Raw genomic sequence first — 18112 nt, forward strand, 5'->3', positions numbered from 1 at the left:
ACTCAACGGAGGGATTGCGTACTAACCTAACCTAAGATACACACATACACACATAAACTCACGCCTATTTCCCACCGGGGTGAGCAGAGACTATGGAATCCCATTTGCCTCGATCCTGACACACTTCTCTTGCTTCCTTCACATTCGTCAATCGTTTCATAGACGCACCTAAGGTACAATCAAAGAGCAAAAGTTGGGTCATGGGGGGTCACTGCAAATTCTCTACGGAGATAGGTCGTCTGCGACCTGGTGACCCCCCCACCCCCCCCCCCCCCCTGCCTGGATCCGCTGTATTCGGACAATCAGGTGATCAGTCTGTAATGTCTTAACCAAAATAGGGACAAAGTGTTTTACTACTACGATATTACCTGATTAGTTAGAATTCCCGACTAGGCGGCGTCTATTCGATACATCTCTAGATGTTCTATATTATGTAATTTAAAAACAAAATCAACACTACATAGTACCAATCGTTTATTACTAGTGCTAAACAATATACATATAACTACGTATTAACAGTGATATCTCTTACAAGTCCTGCGCCCAGTATCCTGAAGTCTTCCACTATGGCTGCCTTGTTCACCTTGTGTTTCACTTCGCCTTTCCTCTTGATTGGTTTAAGGGCATTTGCGTTTGATAGCTGAGAATAGAAATAAATATCAATCAAGTCAATAACTTTAATTCAGACCATGTGTCCCATAATTGTATTGTATTGTATTTTCCTGTACCCAAAGGTTGCCTGGAAGAAATTGCTGCATGAGCAATAAGGCCGCCTGTTGTGCTTTTCTGTATATGTTGTCCTTATCTCTGTATTTTGTGTCCATTGTGCTCAATAAAGTATTTTATCTATCTATCTATTGTTAGTAACAGTATAAAAACTTACATACATACTATGTTAGTGGCAACAAATAAATCAAATCTAACAAATCAAATCAAATCTAAATTAGAATTGGAATTGATTTCTTTTGGAATTGAATTAAACATAACTTAGTATAAATCTTTAAGTACTACGTCTGAATCAACTACTGGGAGGTTCGAGGCCACATCATAACAATACATCTAAAAAACCAATATTGCTATTTGACATTTCTTTTGCGCATTGCGCACTTTACAGAACTGTGGAGATCGACTGGGCAAAATACTGCCGATATCCGCACACGGAAATGGCGGTGGATTGGTCATGTCCTTAGAAGACCTGTGGAACACCCGTCCCGCTCTGACCTGGTGTGCGCATGGAAAACGCACAACGGGGCGGCCAAGAGACCTGGCGATGCTCGGTTGACCGAGAGTTGAGAACTCTCGGCATGTCATGGGAGCAAGCTACAGACGCTGCAAAAGATCGCGAGGAGTGGAACTCTGTTATTCGAGCCCTACATCCCAAGACAAGAAAGGTGTTTGACTTCGAGAAGGTGAGACTTCGGAAGCTCGATACAAAAGGAGACGAGCTCAGGGCGCGACCACCTGCTGCCATAAATTATAACTATGTAGGAGGAGTGCTGACGTGCATTGAATGCGGTCGTACATTTAATGCTAAGATCGGATATGTCAGTCACATGAGAGCACACGAACGACGCTCTCATTAGTTGTCGAGTCGCTGTGGCCGAATACGGTCAGGAAGGATTGATACATCCCAAGAGGGGATAAAAGGTTTAGGATGTCAGCCGCTGGTGGGGAGCGGGGAGTTGCCGTTCTAGGTATAAGTAGTATTATTCGTTAGTCTATGCCTCGACTAAAAAGGATTGTGTCGTCCTAGAAGAAATTTTCGGCAAAACGTGCATTTTATTTCGGAACTAGAGGTTTTCAATAAATTATTTGAAGGTAAAGAAAAACTATAAAAAATACTTTGGCATAAATTTCGAGCTGCTGGAATACGATGCATTATCAATCAGTTGCACCAATAATGATAAATAAATAGTTATAAAACATGCCGATAGACAAAGAACCACGTGAAATTGAAGCACGCACATCGCAAAACCAAAATATCTTTTGACAATTTCTCTTCTACGAGATCTAGAGTCCGTAGTGGGAGGTGACCCAAATCATGCACCTACCTGGAATTCTCTGTCGTCATCGACATCTGGCTTCCAGAGCACGGCGATGACGTCACCGCCGTAGCAGTCGTGGAAAAACACAGCGAAGTCCTCGTACGCACTCTGAAATAAATAAATCGATGATCAAACACAACTATTTACTTAATAATTTACAAATCATACAACTTAATAAGGGACTTTCCAGGTACGTTCCTCAAAAACAGTATAGATGGCATTGTACAGTTTTTCCTTCGGTTAACCTTCTAATTTCATGGAAGCTGTGGTAGCCCAACGCCTGTGTAGCGGACCCAACTAGTTGGCCACCTAGTTCCGCTCACATGCAACAGATGGCGCCACATTCTTCAAGCGGTCGTGAAACGCGGTATCGAAGTTTACACAGCAAGACGCATATATACATCTTCCAACACAACACTGTTGGATCGTCGATCCCTAGTCACACTACCAACTTGTGGCTAGCGGGGTACTATGCTCAGTTCGGTACCCCGAAAAACATCCTTTGGCGGCAGCACACCCTCGCCGCCAAACCTGCCTCTCACCTCGAGGTCGCAGGTTCGAATCCAGCACAAGCCTAAACCAATGATTGTCCAATTTGTTTTGAATTAAGTTTGGATCATAAATGATTATCACGTGCTCAACGGTGAAGGAAAATAACGCGAGGAAACACACATTCCCGAGAAATGCACTTTCGCAGGTATGTGACCTAACCTGTATTGGACTGGATTTCCCTGCGCGGGTTGGAAGGTGAGAGGCAGTCGCTTCTGTAAAAAGCGGACCTGTCAAATCTTCAGATTAGGTAAGCGGACCCTGTGAAAACGGGATAATACTAGGAAGATGATCTTTGATGGCGACCACGTGTCGAACGACGCTCAGTGGGTAGGCCCGCTAGAAGGTGGACCGACGATCTGGTGAAGGTTGCGGGAAGCCGCTGGATGCGGGCAGCGCAGGACCGATCGTCGTGGAGATCCTTGGGGGAGGCCTATGCCCAGCAGTGGGCGTCGTACGGCTGATGATGATGATGATCCTTCTAATTTCGTGGATAACAGACAGACATATGTATCTTTTATCATTGTTTTTGGATATCAACGATGACCCTTGTTATTACACCCAGGTACAATTACAACTTCCACCCATTATTATTCTGATATAAAATAAAGAGAAGCAATATAGGAAGCAACATAATTCTATACATAATCTGATCCAAATGTAAAGCAACAATTATTATATTATATGCTTCTGCCAGTTAGTTATTTTTCAATAATTATGTAATTATGTGCTCCATAACCCCTCCGGTTGATTGAGGGGAGGCCTGTGCCCAGTAGTGGGACGTATAATAGGCTGTTTATGTATGTACTACCCGAGCAATGAGAAATAGGTAATTTTTATATTAAAACTGAACAACGCCATCTAAACCTCTTTCCTTTTTCCATAGTGTTATTATATGTATGTATAAATATTTAGTTATGTATAATAGTCATATATATATATATATATATATATATATATATATAAATAATTTTATATAATATGTATAATATAAATATGTAGGTTGTACTTTTAATTATTTATTTTGTTAGAATGCACTAACCCGCTATTATTATACTTGTACAAAATTTTTCTGTACCCAAAGGTTGCCTGGAAGAAATTGCTGCATGAGCAATAAGGCCGCCTGTTGTGCTTTTCTGTATATGCTGTCCTTATCTCTGTATTTTGTGTCCATTGTGCTCAATAAAGTATTTTATCTATCTATCTAGGTATCTATTTTTATGACTTTTCGATTTATCTGTACACATCTTCTATCGTGTGGGTTGTGAAGTGACCAACCTCATCAACCCTGTTGTCAGGTTATAATTGAGCCACCAAAGGCCCCTGACATGGCTCATGTAACGACTACTTACTTACATCAGTTAGTAGTAACCGGAACTAACGGCTTAACGTGCCTTCCGAAGCACGGATCATCTTACTGTTTGGACAATCAGGTGATCAGCCTGTAATGTCCTAACCAAACTAGGGATCACAAAGTGATTTTTGTGATATGTCCCCACCGGGATTCGAACCCGGGACCTACGGATCGTGAGCCCAACGCTCAACCACTGGACCACGGAGGCCGTCATCTGTACACATGAGAACACAATATGACAACTTCTTCTATCGTGTGGGTTGTGAAATGAATTCAATCAATCAATCAATCATTTTTATTAGCCCAACCAAAAAAGGTCTTTTTAACCCCTAGATATAAGTCACGATAAAAAAAATATCATAAAAGTTCCAACTCACCCTCAGCTCTTCCAAATATCTATCGACGGCATGGAACTCCACCACCGGTATGATGTCAGCCGTGTCTCCGGGCGCGGCTTTCAATAACGCTGGTCTGTCTACACGCTCCGTAGCGAACGGGACTGCGCTGTCATGCAGGTGGATTAGCACGTCATAGCCGGAGTAGGAAGGGACGAAGGCTGCCTGTAAAGATAAATATTTCAATCTTCTATTGTGTGGTTTGTGAAGTGAATTATCACCCTCATCAAACCTGGTGTCAGGGTTAAATATTCCAGCTTCTTCTTCTACCTTGTGAGGTGAATTTTCAACCTCATCAACCCTGGTGTCAGGGTTATTCTTGAGCCGCCAAAGGCCCCAGCTCCAGATTCCAGCTTACCAGTATATTATCTTTGTATTGTTTGAGTAGAGCATCCTCCAGGTAGGCGCGCGCGCTGCGGGCCAGCAGCTGCGCCCGGCGCACGGCGGGCCGCGCCGCGCCGCAGCAGCCGGCCGGCAGCGCGCCGTCCAGGGACGTCGCCACGTATATACACGGCGCCGTCGCGTCACGCTCCGAGAATTTACGTTCTATCTCTGCTATTTCTTCAGCTGGAATCACAAAAGGTCATGTTCCTTCTCTCAATGATCATCAACCCTAGAAATAGAAATAGAAATAGAAATACTCTTTATTTGCTTTTGAAAAGGGTACATTAATAGATGGATGCTCATAAAAGACTCTCCTTATCAGCTATCAACAATAGCATGCAAATATTGTTACAGAAACATAGCCTAGTGTTATTTTACGCGCACTGAACTAATTAATAGTATTGACATTTGTTTTTACATTAAGCACTTAGTCTAGGGTCACGGACCTTCCCTATGGATGGATAGGGAGATCGGGCCTTAAACCAACACGCGGGCCCAGTGCGGATTAGTGGTTATTAACGATTGCTAATGCAGCCGGGACCAGCTCGAAATGAAAACTTTTTTTCGTCACCCATCCTATGACCGGCCTAGGGTACTTAGGCTAAAATTGTAATTTTATTGCAATTTATTAGCATATTTTGATAAGCAATCACCCCGAAAAATTAAGTAGGTAATGACACCGCGCGGGAATTTACAGACGAAAGCACGTCGGCGTCCAATTTCAAAATTGAACATACATTACATACATAAACTCACGCCTTATTTCCCACCGGGGTAAGCAGAGACTATGGAATTCCATTTGCTTCCATCCTGTCACACTTCTCTTGCTTCCTCCACATTCATCAATCGTTTCGTACACGCAGGTCGGTTCAGATTAGATTGTACTGAACTTTTTCTAAGGACATCTCCAATTTGGTCATTGTACGTCCTTCCAGGTCTTCTGGGTTAATTTAAAAACTGCCAAGTCAACTTACGCTTCATATCCTCATTAAAATCCAGAAGAATCATCTCCGTGTTCCAATCTGTCTCAGCTAGCAGCCATAAGACCCTCGCAAACCCAGCTAGAGGAGTTAGTGGAGCAGTCAGTGGAGCTGGGTGGAGGAACACGGCGGCTGTGAGGAGCTCCGCCAGGGTGGTGGGGAAGTGTGGTGGAGATAACAAGTGGGCCGCGAGCCACCGCTTGAATATGCAAGCTGTAGGGCCGAACGCCGGGTGCTTTTGGTGAAGACTGGAAGAAAGATGAAGAAAATGTTTAGTAAGATAATGGCCCTGATTGCTGCAGACACCTCCTTATTTTACTTTAAGTTATACCTGTCATTTTCTTATCCGCCGAAAAGGAAAGGGACGGATGATTGACAGCTCTTAATTTTAGGAAGAATGAGTAAATGAATGAATAACACGGGCGAATCAAAAAGGTATCTCGCTGGTATGCAAACCGTTTGACGTGTGCTGTCAACATAATTCTGGCGGGTTATTGGCAAATGTAAAATTTTTAGACGGTTGTTTTAGATTTGTGCTTAAAATTGATGTGTGTTTTATTGATGCAAATTTTATGCTTGTCGATTACCCGACTCTTTCCTTTTCGGCGGATAAGAAAATGACAGATATAACTTAAAATAAAATTAGATGGTGTTTACAGGAATTAGCACCAATGATGCTGATTCCAGAATACACCTACTAATTTTGTTCTAAGTTATATCTGTCACTTTCTTTTCCGCTGAAAATGAAAGGGACGGGTTTACAACACGCATAAACATTATGAAACAAATCAATTGCAACACATCAATTTTTGGTAGAAATTTAAACAATTTTTTTTCAATACATTTACATTGGCCAATAACCGGATAAAATTACGTTGACAGCACACCTCAAACGGGTAGCATATCAGCGAGATACCTATTTGATTCGCCCGGGTTATTCATTCGTTCACTCATTCATTTTAAAATTAACAGCTGTCAATCATCAGTTTCTTTCCCTTTTCGGCGGATAAGAATATGACAGGTAAAACTTTAAAAAATAGATAAATCAAGTCAAAAATAGAAGTGTGAGTGAGAACAATATTACATACCCATGCAAAGCTCCTCTAAGCCTTGGCATCAGTATGGTCTCTCTTTGAACTCTGCTACTCTCCTCCGTCTCTCTATACTTGACTACTCCTCTCTCCACCTCTCTCCTTAGCAAGGTGATCTCTTTAGGGTGGGCTATCTGTAGTCTGAACACCAGTCCTTGTTTCAGCACGTCTATGTGGGTTGGATATGCCTGGGTCGGTAAGGAGTATTGCTTAGTCAAACATTCGGCGATTTGAAGGTTGAAAGCTGCTTTGAGACAGCGAAACGCTTCTATCTCACCCGGCCATTTGCCACTGTGACCTGCAAGGAAAGGGATATAAATATAACAACATAACACAAGCTCACGACTATATATCTCCTTCACTTTGTGTTGGTCTAACATAAAGTGAAGTGTGGACTTCACTTGACTGGCACTGAGACTTCACTTCATCTTGCGATGGATGTACCTCTGACTACCCCAATTGGAATATAAGTGAGCTTCTGTTACGCTATATCCCGATTGAGGTAGTCAAACGTACATCCATCGCAAGACCATCCATCCTTTATGGACGGCCACCTATCACGTTGGTCTAACAGCTCTGTGTGGGTAGGTACTTAGTTCATGTTGCGATGGCATCTCTGACTGCTCCAATTTGGATATAAGTGTACTAAACATAAAAAAAGAAACATAACATAGACAGCCTATATACGTCCCACTGCTGGACACAGGCCTCAACCGGAGGGAGGAATGGAGCATACTTCATCACGCTGCTCCAATGCGGGTTGGTGGAGCTGCTAATAGCCGGGACCAACGGCTTAACGTGCCCTCCGAAGCACGGAATCATCTTACTTTTTCGGACAATCAGGTGATTCAAGCCTGAAAAGTCCTTACCAAACAAAGGACAGCCTCACAAAGTGATTTCGACAATGTCCCCATCGGGAATCGAACCCGGGCGTCCAGATCGTGAGCCTAACGCTCTAACCACTAGACCACGGAGGCTGTTAAAAAACATAAACAGCCTGATATACGTCACAGGCCTTGTATGGTGTCCTTTTGATGGTAACACAGTGGTAAAACTTACGTCATCAAAGGGCTAGCAATGGTGGCTTGTCGTAGGATTGAGCATATCTGGTCTACCATGGCATTTTTTTGGCATATGTATGGATTCAGAGTAAATCGTGCTGAACCTTTTCTAAGGACATTTCTTAATCATCTTCCTTTTTTTGGGTTATCAGGTAATTCCAGCTTGCAATATCCTCACCTAACAAGGACAGTCTCACAAGTCGCACAAAAACCTAACAAATGGGGTTCGCTGAGGGCTCTCACCCGGTGCCACATTTAAGACAACAGGCCTGAGGGTGCCCAGTTGGGTGCGAACCTTGGCTTAGAGCGTGGTCTGAGAGGATAGTTGAAATAATTAATCGACCCTAGCGAGCCGACAGCGATAAGCGCTGAATAGGAGACATAAGGATAACCATCACTTACCCAACTCAACGACAGCCCTGCAAACGGGTGTATATTCGGGAACGCAAGTTGTGCCGTCGTCCCTGGTGATATCCTTGATGAGACAGGTGGCGCCACGCTGCCACGGCTTACGTACCGGCCCCGACGGCAGCGGCGGCAACGGGTCGCAGTAACTGAATACCGGGGACACTCCTGCAATGGACACAGATGTAGGCCGCCATTTGCCGTGTACTTAGTTAAGTCTTTTTGTAATTATTTCTTTTTATTTTGGTGCAATAAAGTGTATTTGTATTATTGTATGTATTATTCATATTTTTTGTTTTCATAGCATTTATCCGTGCTTAAGGAAACTCACAAATTGATTTTTTTTTTGACTCGGACGGGACTTGAACCCGCAGCTCTTGTCAAGCCGGGACGAGCGTGTTAACCGTTACACCACCTCCTGTCCATGCGAAATTCTTTCGATCTATGCAGTCGGGGACTCCATCCTGACTTGCCATTTCAATATATTTGTATGTTACTAACACTAGTTTGTAAGCTTGCAATTTTACTAACAAATATGGATGTAATCAATGTGGATGAGTCCGAAATAAATGATTATTATTATGTATCGTAATTAAGCCGACGCCGGCGCCATTTATCTAGAATATTTAAATCTACATGTAACTGTAGACTTGTCGATTTAAAGAAATATTAGTAGGTACTGAATATTGGGGAGTCACCAAAGACACTTGGAAAAGATAAAGATTTTATGGAAGATTTACGATATTTTATTAAGACTTTTTGGCCTTTTTTGGTGAACTGCGGCACCCTTATGTTTTCCAACTAAATGTTAATTTAATGTGTGTATATTTTAATGTTGTAAATGTATATGTGTGTCGTAGATTTTACCTAAATAAACTTTTTTTTTTACTTTTTCTTTTTTTTGTGAATTATATTCTCTTTTGACGGGTAACGTAACGTGATTTTCTTAAGTCTATGTGAATGTCTCTCTGAAAATACAATACAATAGAAATACACTTTATTGCACCAAATTAAAAAGAAAAATGTTAGCTTTGTCTACTCCCAACACAGCTGAACGTAGTCTATGCTTTTTATTCGCTCCGAGCAGAGTCCTACCGTAGACGGCGCTGATGTCCAAGGGCAGCCCGGCGACCGCGCGCAGGTCGCGGCGCAGCTCATCGAACGCTCGCAGCGCGGCCACTGAACTCTCCTCGCACTCCGCCGCGTACTGCTTGCGAGCTGTCAAGCTGTCCAGCTGGTCGAACACGTGGAACAACTCCGACGGAGAGATGTCTGCGGATAATTGGGTCGTGTACTACGTTCAACATAAATTATGAATTTCTGATTACTAAATAAAGACGAATCTAAAACTAACGAAAAACATTTTATTTTTTCTATTTAACTTATTTATGAAATTTAAATAAGAAAAACGTAATAATTAGTCCGAAATTTTATCACGTTTTTCTATGACGTCACAGCGTGCTTTTTCAAACAAATTCCGTAGTAATTGAGGTTGGTAATCCACTTGACAACCCACACGATAGAAGATTGAGTATTTCATATTTATATTCAAAAAGTATTAATTCGGACAAGATCCATAGGGTTAGTAACAAAAACTTACATACTAAGTTAGTTTACAAAATAAGGTGGACGATATTCGGATTTAAATCCGCCCGCCATCCCAATCAGGTGGCACATTAAGGGCGAATCGTATTTATCGGCGATCGCATTCAGGATTCTGTTGGAGCTGCCGCGTACTCGTTCCAACAGTGAAGCAAGTCGCTTACGCAAGATTGCATGGAAACCGTCCACTCATGCCTCCGCGAACATTCCAGAGGCGTTATAGTATCGCGGCAAATCCGTCAGAACCCGAAATGCGTTATTATTTTATGCTGTAACAGTGATCTCACCGTATTTAAGCTGCAATAGGTAGTCGACGATCTGTCTGGCCACCCCGCGTCGCTCGCTGAGCGTGTCGGCGCTCCACACGACGGTCTCTGTAATGGCGCCATCTTGGAAGCGACGCAGCTCCGACTTATCGCCCCAGAATGCCCTGGATAACGGAAAACATAACATCATACCTGCATCCCCGAAGGCTTAGTCAAAGGTGCATAGAATATACAGTCATGAGCAATATAATGTACCCATTTTAGGACTCTGTCGCACTAACGTATTTGACATTTAGTGAGACTTACAGTTCAATTTATCAAAAAGTTAATGTGATATGGTACCAAAGTGTATACATATATTAATGCTCGTGACCGTACACCCACTGCTCGCCAGCTATGTCTAGGTCCCATATACCATATATAAACGGCCTTCATGGTCTGCGGAGGTCCCGGCTTCAAATCCCGGTGGTTACACGAAAATACAGATCTCTAGTATGGTTATAGGACATTACAGACTTATCACCTGATTGTCCAAAAGAAAGATGATCTATACTTCGGAAGGCACGTTATGCCGTTGGCCCCGGTTACTACTTACTGATGTAAGTACGTAGTTGTTACATGAGCCATGTCAGGGACCTTTGGTGGTTCAATAGTAACCCGGACACCAGGGTTGATGGGGTTGGTAATCCACCTCACAACCGACACGATAGAAGAAGAATATGATATTTAGATCTGGGATAATGCTTCTATGCTGTTCTGTGAGCAAATAAAAAACATAGAACACGTTCAGCTGCTTGTCTTCCCGGGCATGTCGTAAAAACCGACAGAGGGATTTTGTCCTGTAACATGATGGACTAATGTTATGGGCGATAGGCTGATCCCTTATCAACATAAGGTTCATCATATCCAGCTTACGACAACGTATCAACAGTGGCTGCAAGTTGTCTTTGATTGCTTGTGACTATGCCCACCCCATTAGGAATTACGGGCGTGATTTTATGTATGTATGTATCTGGGATAACCTGTAGCAATCTACAATAATCTACATGCAAGCATCCCAACAATGGGCGGGCATGCCTTACACGCCAATACTACTTAGCAAAAAATTGCTTATGGTTGGAAGACCGATCGCAAGTTAGAGGAAAAAAAATTGATTTCCAATATTTCGCTGATGCACTATCATATAATAATATGAAACTTACCTGAATTCCTCAGCCTCAGGCAAATTAGCGGATGGTCCTTTCTGAACTACATTCAAGGCATTCTCAGGATTTAATATGAAGCCAAATGACAATTTCTCTTCAAATCTGTAAAGATACGAACGAGTAGCATTATATTATTTTACCTTCATATTTATTTATGAAAAAGGCGAACCAAATACCGCGACCAAATGTTTTACAAGTCAAGAATACCCTAAATACTGGGTGTTAGTGACATCGTAACGAATACTGAGGGGGTTGATTCAGACCATGATTCTGAGTTAAAATCAAGTGGAATTTTCCGTCGCAAAATTCATGATTTTTTTTTGTTTTTTTAAATTATTTTCAATTCTATACTTTTGCGATGGAAAATTCCACTTGATATTAACTCAGAATAATCAGATGAATCATCCCTCTCAGTATTCGTTACGATGACACTTACACCCCGTACAAGTACATACGGTAGCCATATAAGTAGGTATGGGTGTTAGTGACACCGTAACGAATACTGAGGGGGATGGTTCAGACCATGATTCTGAGTTGATATCAAGTAGAATTTCGTGTCAAAAATTCATGAAAATTTTTCTTTTCTTTTTAATTATTTTCCAATCCATACTTTTGCGACGGAAATTTCTACTTGATATCAACTCAGAATCATGGCCTCAACCACCCCTCAAAGTTTTCGTTACGATGTCACTAACACCCTGTATACTCTTCATCAAAAAGACTTTAAGAAGAAAGAAGAAGAGAAAGTGGTGTGTCAGGATCGTAGTAAGTAGAATTCCAATTCTATATCATAACATAAGCTCACGTTATATCCCAATTGGGATGGTCAGAGGTACATCCATCGGAAGATGAACTAAGTACCCACACCTCACCGAGCTTTCTGTTAGACCAACGTGATAGGTGGTGAGCCGTATCGCCGTCTATAATGGTCAAGCCAAATGTGTTAGTGAAAACTGTGCTTAAGTCAAATAAATAACTCCTTGGTGCAAGTCCGGTACGGTCACGAGCACTACACATTGAAACTATGTCATAATAACTTTTTTGACAAATTAAACCGTAAGTCTCATTAAATGTCAAATATGATAGTGCGACAGGGTTCTAAAGTGGGTACATGATATTACTCATGACTGTACTGGAGTCGAACCGGCGCTCCTCGTTTGAGAAGCAGGTGCTCTTGTGCCACAGTGACTTATCGTGCTGGTACGCCGAGTCGCATTCGTACGAAAACGCGTTTAAAGTGCGACTTTCGCTTGAGACACACATCCTAAAGCCTATCACATAGTAAGATTCATCACCAGCCCATTAACGTCCCCACTGCTGGGGCACGGGCCTTCCCTATGGATGGATAGGGAGATCGGGCCTTAAACCGTCACGCGGGCCCAGTGCGGATTGGTGGTTATTAACGACTGCTAATGCAGCCGGGACCAACGGCTTAACGTGCCTTCCGAAGCACGGAGGAGCTCGAGATGAAAACTTTTTTTTTGTGGTCACCCATCCTATGACCGGCCTTCGCGAAAGTTGCTTAACTTCAACAATCGCAGACCGAGCGCGTTTACTGCTGCGCCACCGAGCTCCTCACATAGTAAGAGTACGTATTATAAAAAAAAATTGTTTCTACTTACCCTTCTTTCTTTGCCTTTTCCAGACTCTTTTTAACAGACCAAGAGAAATCAGCCTCGATCATTGGTTGTATAAGATCTACTCTGTCCCCTAACCCCTTAGCAAGGAGCGCATGTAGGGCTGCAACGACCAGCGAGAGTTGATCCACGCCGTAGTTCAATTTCGTCTCTTTGGAAGCTCTGCTTACAATCGATTGTTTGAGTTTGGTGAGGTTTTTAAATCTGTAGAAGTAAGTTTACATTAATATTTATTTATTTAATAATATTTTTGATTCCCGATGGAGACATAATCGAAATCACTTTGTGAGACTGTCCTTTGTTTGATAAGGACATTGCAGACTTAAATCACCCGATTGTCCGAAAAAGTAAGATGATTCCGTGCTTCGGAGGGCACGTGAAGCCGTTGGTCTCGGCTATTAGCCATTAAGACACCTCCAACAAGCCACAGTGGAGCAGCGTGGTGGAGTATGTTCCATAACCCCTCTGGTTGATTCAGGGGAGGCCTGTGCCTAACAGTGAGACACATTATAGGCTATTTGTTTATGTTTGTGTTTTTTTGTGTAATATTTTTATTTATAAGCCTCTTTAAACTTGACAAATATAATATTTCACACTAATAAAGTAGCTTGTCAATGGACATCATTTTACATGGACCCTGTCTTACGTGCTAGGGTAACCGGTGATGTGAAGGTCAGTGGTTCAATGCTGAAATATACAGGAAGTTAGTGACATCGTAACAAATACTCAGGGGGGTGATTCAGGCCATGTTTCTGGGTTAATATCAAGTGGAATTTTCTGTTAAAAATTCATGAAAATTTGTGTTTCTTTTAATTATTTTCCGATCCATACTTTTGCGACGGAAAATTCCACTTGATATCAACTCAGAATGATGGTCTGAATCATCCCTCAAAGTTTTCGTTACGATGTCACTAACAGTGTAGTGTAACAGTAGTCCTTGGCAATATGAGATTAGAAACAAGTTTGATGCTTCTATTGTAGTACCATTTTCTATCCTTTTGTTGATGTAATGTCTATCTATATATCTGCAGGGTCTGTATGACAAACCGCGCCGCGCGCAGTGCGAATTATATCGAGGGCTTGGACCAATAGACGCAGGGAATGTTATCTACGTAGATGCACGTCATTCGGCTATTGGTCATAGCTCTCGACACAATTCGCGGCGCACGCGGCGCGGTTTCCATGTCGCAAGGGTTATCCCAATGAACGTGCAATAGTAAAAAAATATTTTTTTTAGGGTATGATATTTCTGAACTTACCTCAAAATATAGTCAAACTCCATCAACGGTTTAACAGGCACCATGAACAGGGGAATAAAGCTGTTTATACGTGAATTATCTAACATATCAACAGCCAGAGTGCATTCCCGTTTTAAAGCAGCATATGTTCCAGTAGACACATTCCAACACAAGTTATAGTAGCCTGTCTTGTCGAGGAATACTACGGGAAAGTGTTCCAGGAACTCCGATATGGATGGGGAGTCGTCGCCTTTGTGAAGGGTGATGCCTTTTGTGTCCCATTCTGATGATTCTGCGGAGAGAATTGTGCTTTGAAAAAGACATAACGTGCACAAAGTAATAGGCATCATCATCTTCCTAGCATTATCCCGTTTTTCAGTGTCCGCTTACCTAACCTGAATATTTGACAGGCATGGCATGGCCCACTAAAATAACAATATCCCTAGATAAGATTTTTGGTGGGAAAATTTACACATTTAACATAGCATCACGCCTACTTCCCTAGAGAGGTAGGCAGGAGTGTAAAGTACACACCCACTCCTCCTTAGCTATGTTTAAGTGCAATGTAATAGACGTCGAGCCTATTGCCATTAACTGGGCATAAATCTTGGAAACCACGTGATATCAATAACCTAAGATCTAAACATGAATTCAAACTAATAAAGAGAGTTTCAGAGAGTGAGAGAGAGAAAACATCCAAAAAATAATAATTTAATAGTTTACCAAACTCAATATGTAGCAAAACCAAATCTTTTTATAAAAAAATATAAAGTAAAATAAACCCAGAGTTTATTTAAAAACAGTTTCTCCAACTGAATATTTACTGTATATTATACTACTATTAATAAAATAAATAAAATAAAAATAAAAAAGTATATTTTATTAAAAATATATTATACTACTATTACAAATGTAAATTTCAATTATTTTGACGATTCAGTTTTAGTATAGCACTAACAGAATACATGTAGCTGACAAGGCAACGAACTTATAAATTAATTTAAAGATATTAAAAAACCTGTATACTTACTCAACGCTATCCAAACATTCCGAACAATCTGGTAGCTGCTCATGATGTTATTAATCCTCTTTGTGCCGACCAAGTATGCGACGTACATACTAATAACATGTCCAGACACTTGGAGGTTACGTTGACGAAGCCAAATCTTCAACAACACTACTGCTTGCTTCAAATTCTCACATTTCAACAAGGTTTCATTAAGAAATTCTTGATTTTCACAAGCAGTCAAATCCGATAGAACGGTTGAGTTGTAGTGTGGAGTAGGTGGGCCAACATTATGTACATTTTCCTGCGGTTCTTCATTAAGTAACCAAGATTCTCTCAGGTTATTCCTCATCGGACTGAACCTATGCAATTTGTATGCATCAGATTCACACACAACGTCCAACCGTACCGTGAAATGGTTAGCTAGTTTTCCTGTAGGTTTGATATCTATAACAGGTTTTGTTTCACAACTGTTTAAACAGGTGTATTTTAGTTCTTCTATGGAATCAAATTTGTTTAAATGATAAGCGATGTAAGCTATATATGCTGCTCGCTTCTTGTGGTATCTGTAGTTTATTGAGTCATTCTTAGTATAGGTTTCTGCTGGTGCTACAATTTGAATGTTGATTCTAAGTTTTGAATTAATAGCACAATTCAGAGCATACGATCCAACAATGTCAACACTTTTGAATTTATGAAATTTAAACATACATTTTGTCTTAGACAGATTGCTACTTATAGGTAATTTAATTTTGAGCTTTTTAGCTAATGTCTGCTCTGTTAAATCGTACTCTGTGTCATCTTCAGGAATAGAATCTAAATAGTTTTTGAAGTCAGTAAACCATTGTTGAAATTTCTTGTCAGTTTTTTCTTTGACTTTCACTTCCTGAAGCACTTCTTCCACTTGTAACCGGAACAGATTAGAGTTGAACAAGGTTTCCGTTTCTTGAAGGCGATTGAGTTCGTTAACAGTCGGTTGCCGGTACAAACTCCTGGTTTTCAAACGCTTTTTCCCATCTTTGTTTTCAGCCTCAGCAGGCCGTTTTCCGTTGTCATTTACTACCTGAGACACTGCATCGTCTTCAGATATCGAAGACTTTTTATCCTAGAACGATAAATATGTAAATTAAAAGGAACATTCGATCGCAAAGATGGCTGAGGCCAAGATGTATTTTCAACATTAATTTGTCAATTAAAATGTAAGTTTGTTCCTTAAGGTTTACATCTAGGTACAGTAATTACTTACTTTTTTCACCATTTTCACAAGTTTACATAAAATAACTACACAGCAAACAACATAATCGGAAGTAACTAGGTTAGAATAGTGTAAACAACGTGCCCCATTTTTTTTTTTTTTTGTTTTGGTTTTCCCCGAAGGGTAAGGCAAAGGGAACTATGCCCATACAGCCATGTCTGACGTATTTTTTTCTTGATGATTAATGAAATGATGAAAGGTGATGATGATGAAACCTAAGCCCCCACCCTCGGAGTAGACTCCTACTCCGAACCCCAAACGAATTAACTCAAAAGTCCGCATAAACTTTTGAGTTATGAAGCGGCTTCCCAGCACGAAGCGAAAATAGGCAGATACACTTTGTTTATTGAATACTCCAATATAATAACACTCGCGAATGTCTTCCGACTAACTTAATGCGATCATTAACCACAAAACACCACTTCGTATTAATTATTTAGATTACTCAATGAAGAAAGCAACTGTCCCGTTCCCGTTTCCCGCCGAAAAGCCACAACGTGCCCCATGTCATGTGTGCGCCGTGGTCAGTGTTGCCAACTTTATTTTTACCAGCCCACCAAATGCGGCCGTGCAAACCACCAGAAACCACTAAAACTGAGCGGTCTCTGAAACCACCAGAATTTCACTAGATAACCCAAAGCCGAATCAGTGCAATCAGATCGTGGGATGTTTTTTCCCCCTCTTTAGCGCCGCGTCGTAGGTAAAGACGTGCTAGAGACAGGGTAAATTATTCAATTATTATTAATAATGATTCCTTAATAATATACCACATAATTTTCACTTAGCAACTGGACCACCAGTGCTTTCGACTATTTGCAACCAATCCTTTAAAACTGAGTCACGTAACCAACAATCACGAAACTTTTGGGTGTACTTATGGCTTAGGCATCTTGATCTTACTCAATATGAAACTAATTGTATGTATTACTAATAAATAAACATCATATTGGTTCTTTCGCTCAAGTAACTCATAAACCATATTCGGTAGTGTTAGTGGTTAAATTCGTCACTTATCGCTAACTGGAAGGACTCTGATCCACTAAAAAATCCACTAACCACTAAAACTAATATTTTTTCGCCGAACCACATGTCTAAACCACCAGATCTAGTGGAAAATCCACTAAGTTGGCAACACTGGCCGTGGTGTTTTGACTTTGACACTTGTGACGTAACATTTTTTTTCCCCGAAGGGTAAGGCAAAGGGAACTATGCCCATACAGCCATGTCTTACGTATTTTTTTTCTTGATGATTAATGAAATGATGAAAGGTGATGACGATGAATGATGAGCTAACTAACCTAAGCCCCCACACTCGGAGCAAACTTCTACTCCGAACCCCAAACGAATTAACTCAAAGTCCGCAGAACTTTCGAGTTATGAAGCGGCTTGTTGGAACGAAGCGAAAATAGATAGATACACTTTGTTTAATGAATATTCGAAGATTGGGCATTCGAATAACATTCGAACACTGGAATTTATTATGTTTTTCATAAATAACTAGAAAAATAAAAGAAGGTTAACCCAGAAAACTTGAGAATTATAAAATAATTTATCAAATACTACAAAAGTTGTAGGAAATACTAGCGGAAACTTATTTCCACTCGTAGGTACTTACCCATAAAGTACAAATCAATTGCAG

General features: G+C 41.0%; 1 protein-coding gene across 2 annotated transcripts; it reads right to left on the bottom strand.

Annotated features, from left to right (window-relative positions):
• Nucleotides 1-457: 457 nt before the first annotated feature.
• On the bottom strand, nt 458-16991 carry LOC126370841 (nucleolar protein 6). Of its 2 annotated transcripts, XM_050015915.1 has the most exons (15): nt 16966-16991; nt 16465-16548; nt 15243-16323; nt 14234-14504; nt 12960-13178; nt 11335-11439; nt 10154-10296; nt 9360-9536; nt 8262-8432; nt 6796-7096; nt 5702-5955; nt 4702-4910; nt 4326-4508; nt 2052-2153; nt 458-640 (listed from the first exon to the last, which is right to left on the bottom strand). In XM_050015915.1, exons 2-15 carry the CDS (start codon nt 16474-16476, stop codon nt 506-508), a joined length of 3363 nt encoding a protein of 1120 aa, XP_049871872.1. In that variant the 5' UTR covers nt 16477-16548; nt 16966-16991; the 3' UTR covers nt 458-505. The 2 variants fall into 2 exon arrangements, with proteins under 2 accessions (XP_049871872.1, XP_049871871.1); XM_050015914.1 differs by lacking the exon at nt 16966-16991 and having other exon boundaries at nt 16465-16556.
• Nucleotides 16992-18112: the final 1121 nt, after the last annotated feature.

This window comes from Pectinophora gossypiella, chromosome 11, assembly GCF_024362695.1.
Source record: "Pectinophora gossypiella chromosome 11, ilPecGoss1.1, whole genome shotgun sequence".
NCBI classification, from domain to species: Eukaryota; Metazoa; Arthropoda; class Insecta; order Lepidoptera; family Gelechiidae; genus Pectinophora; species Pectinophora gossypiella.

Excerpts from the sequence above, each read along its gene's own strand:
- LOC126370841 (XM_050015915.1), bottom strand. Across the intron at positions 4,509-4,701 it reads AATACAAAGATAATATACTG|GCAGCCTTCGTCCCTTCCTA; the intron begins GTAAGCTGGAAT and ends TTATCTTTACAG. Across the intron at positions 2,154-4,325 it reads GATATTTGGAAGAGCTGAGG|AGTGCGTACGAGGACTTCGC; the intron begins GTGAGTTGGAAC and ends TATTTATTTCAG.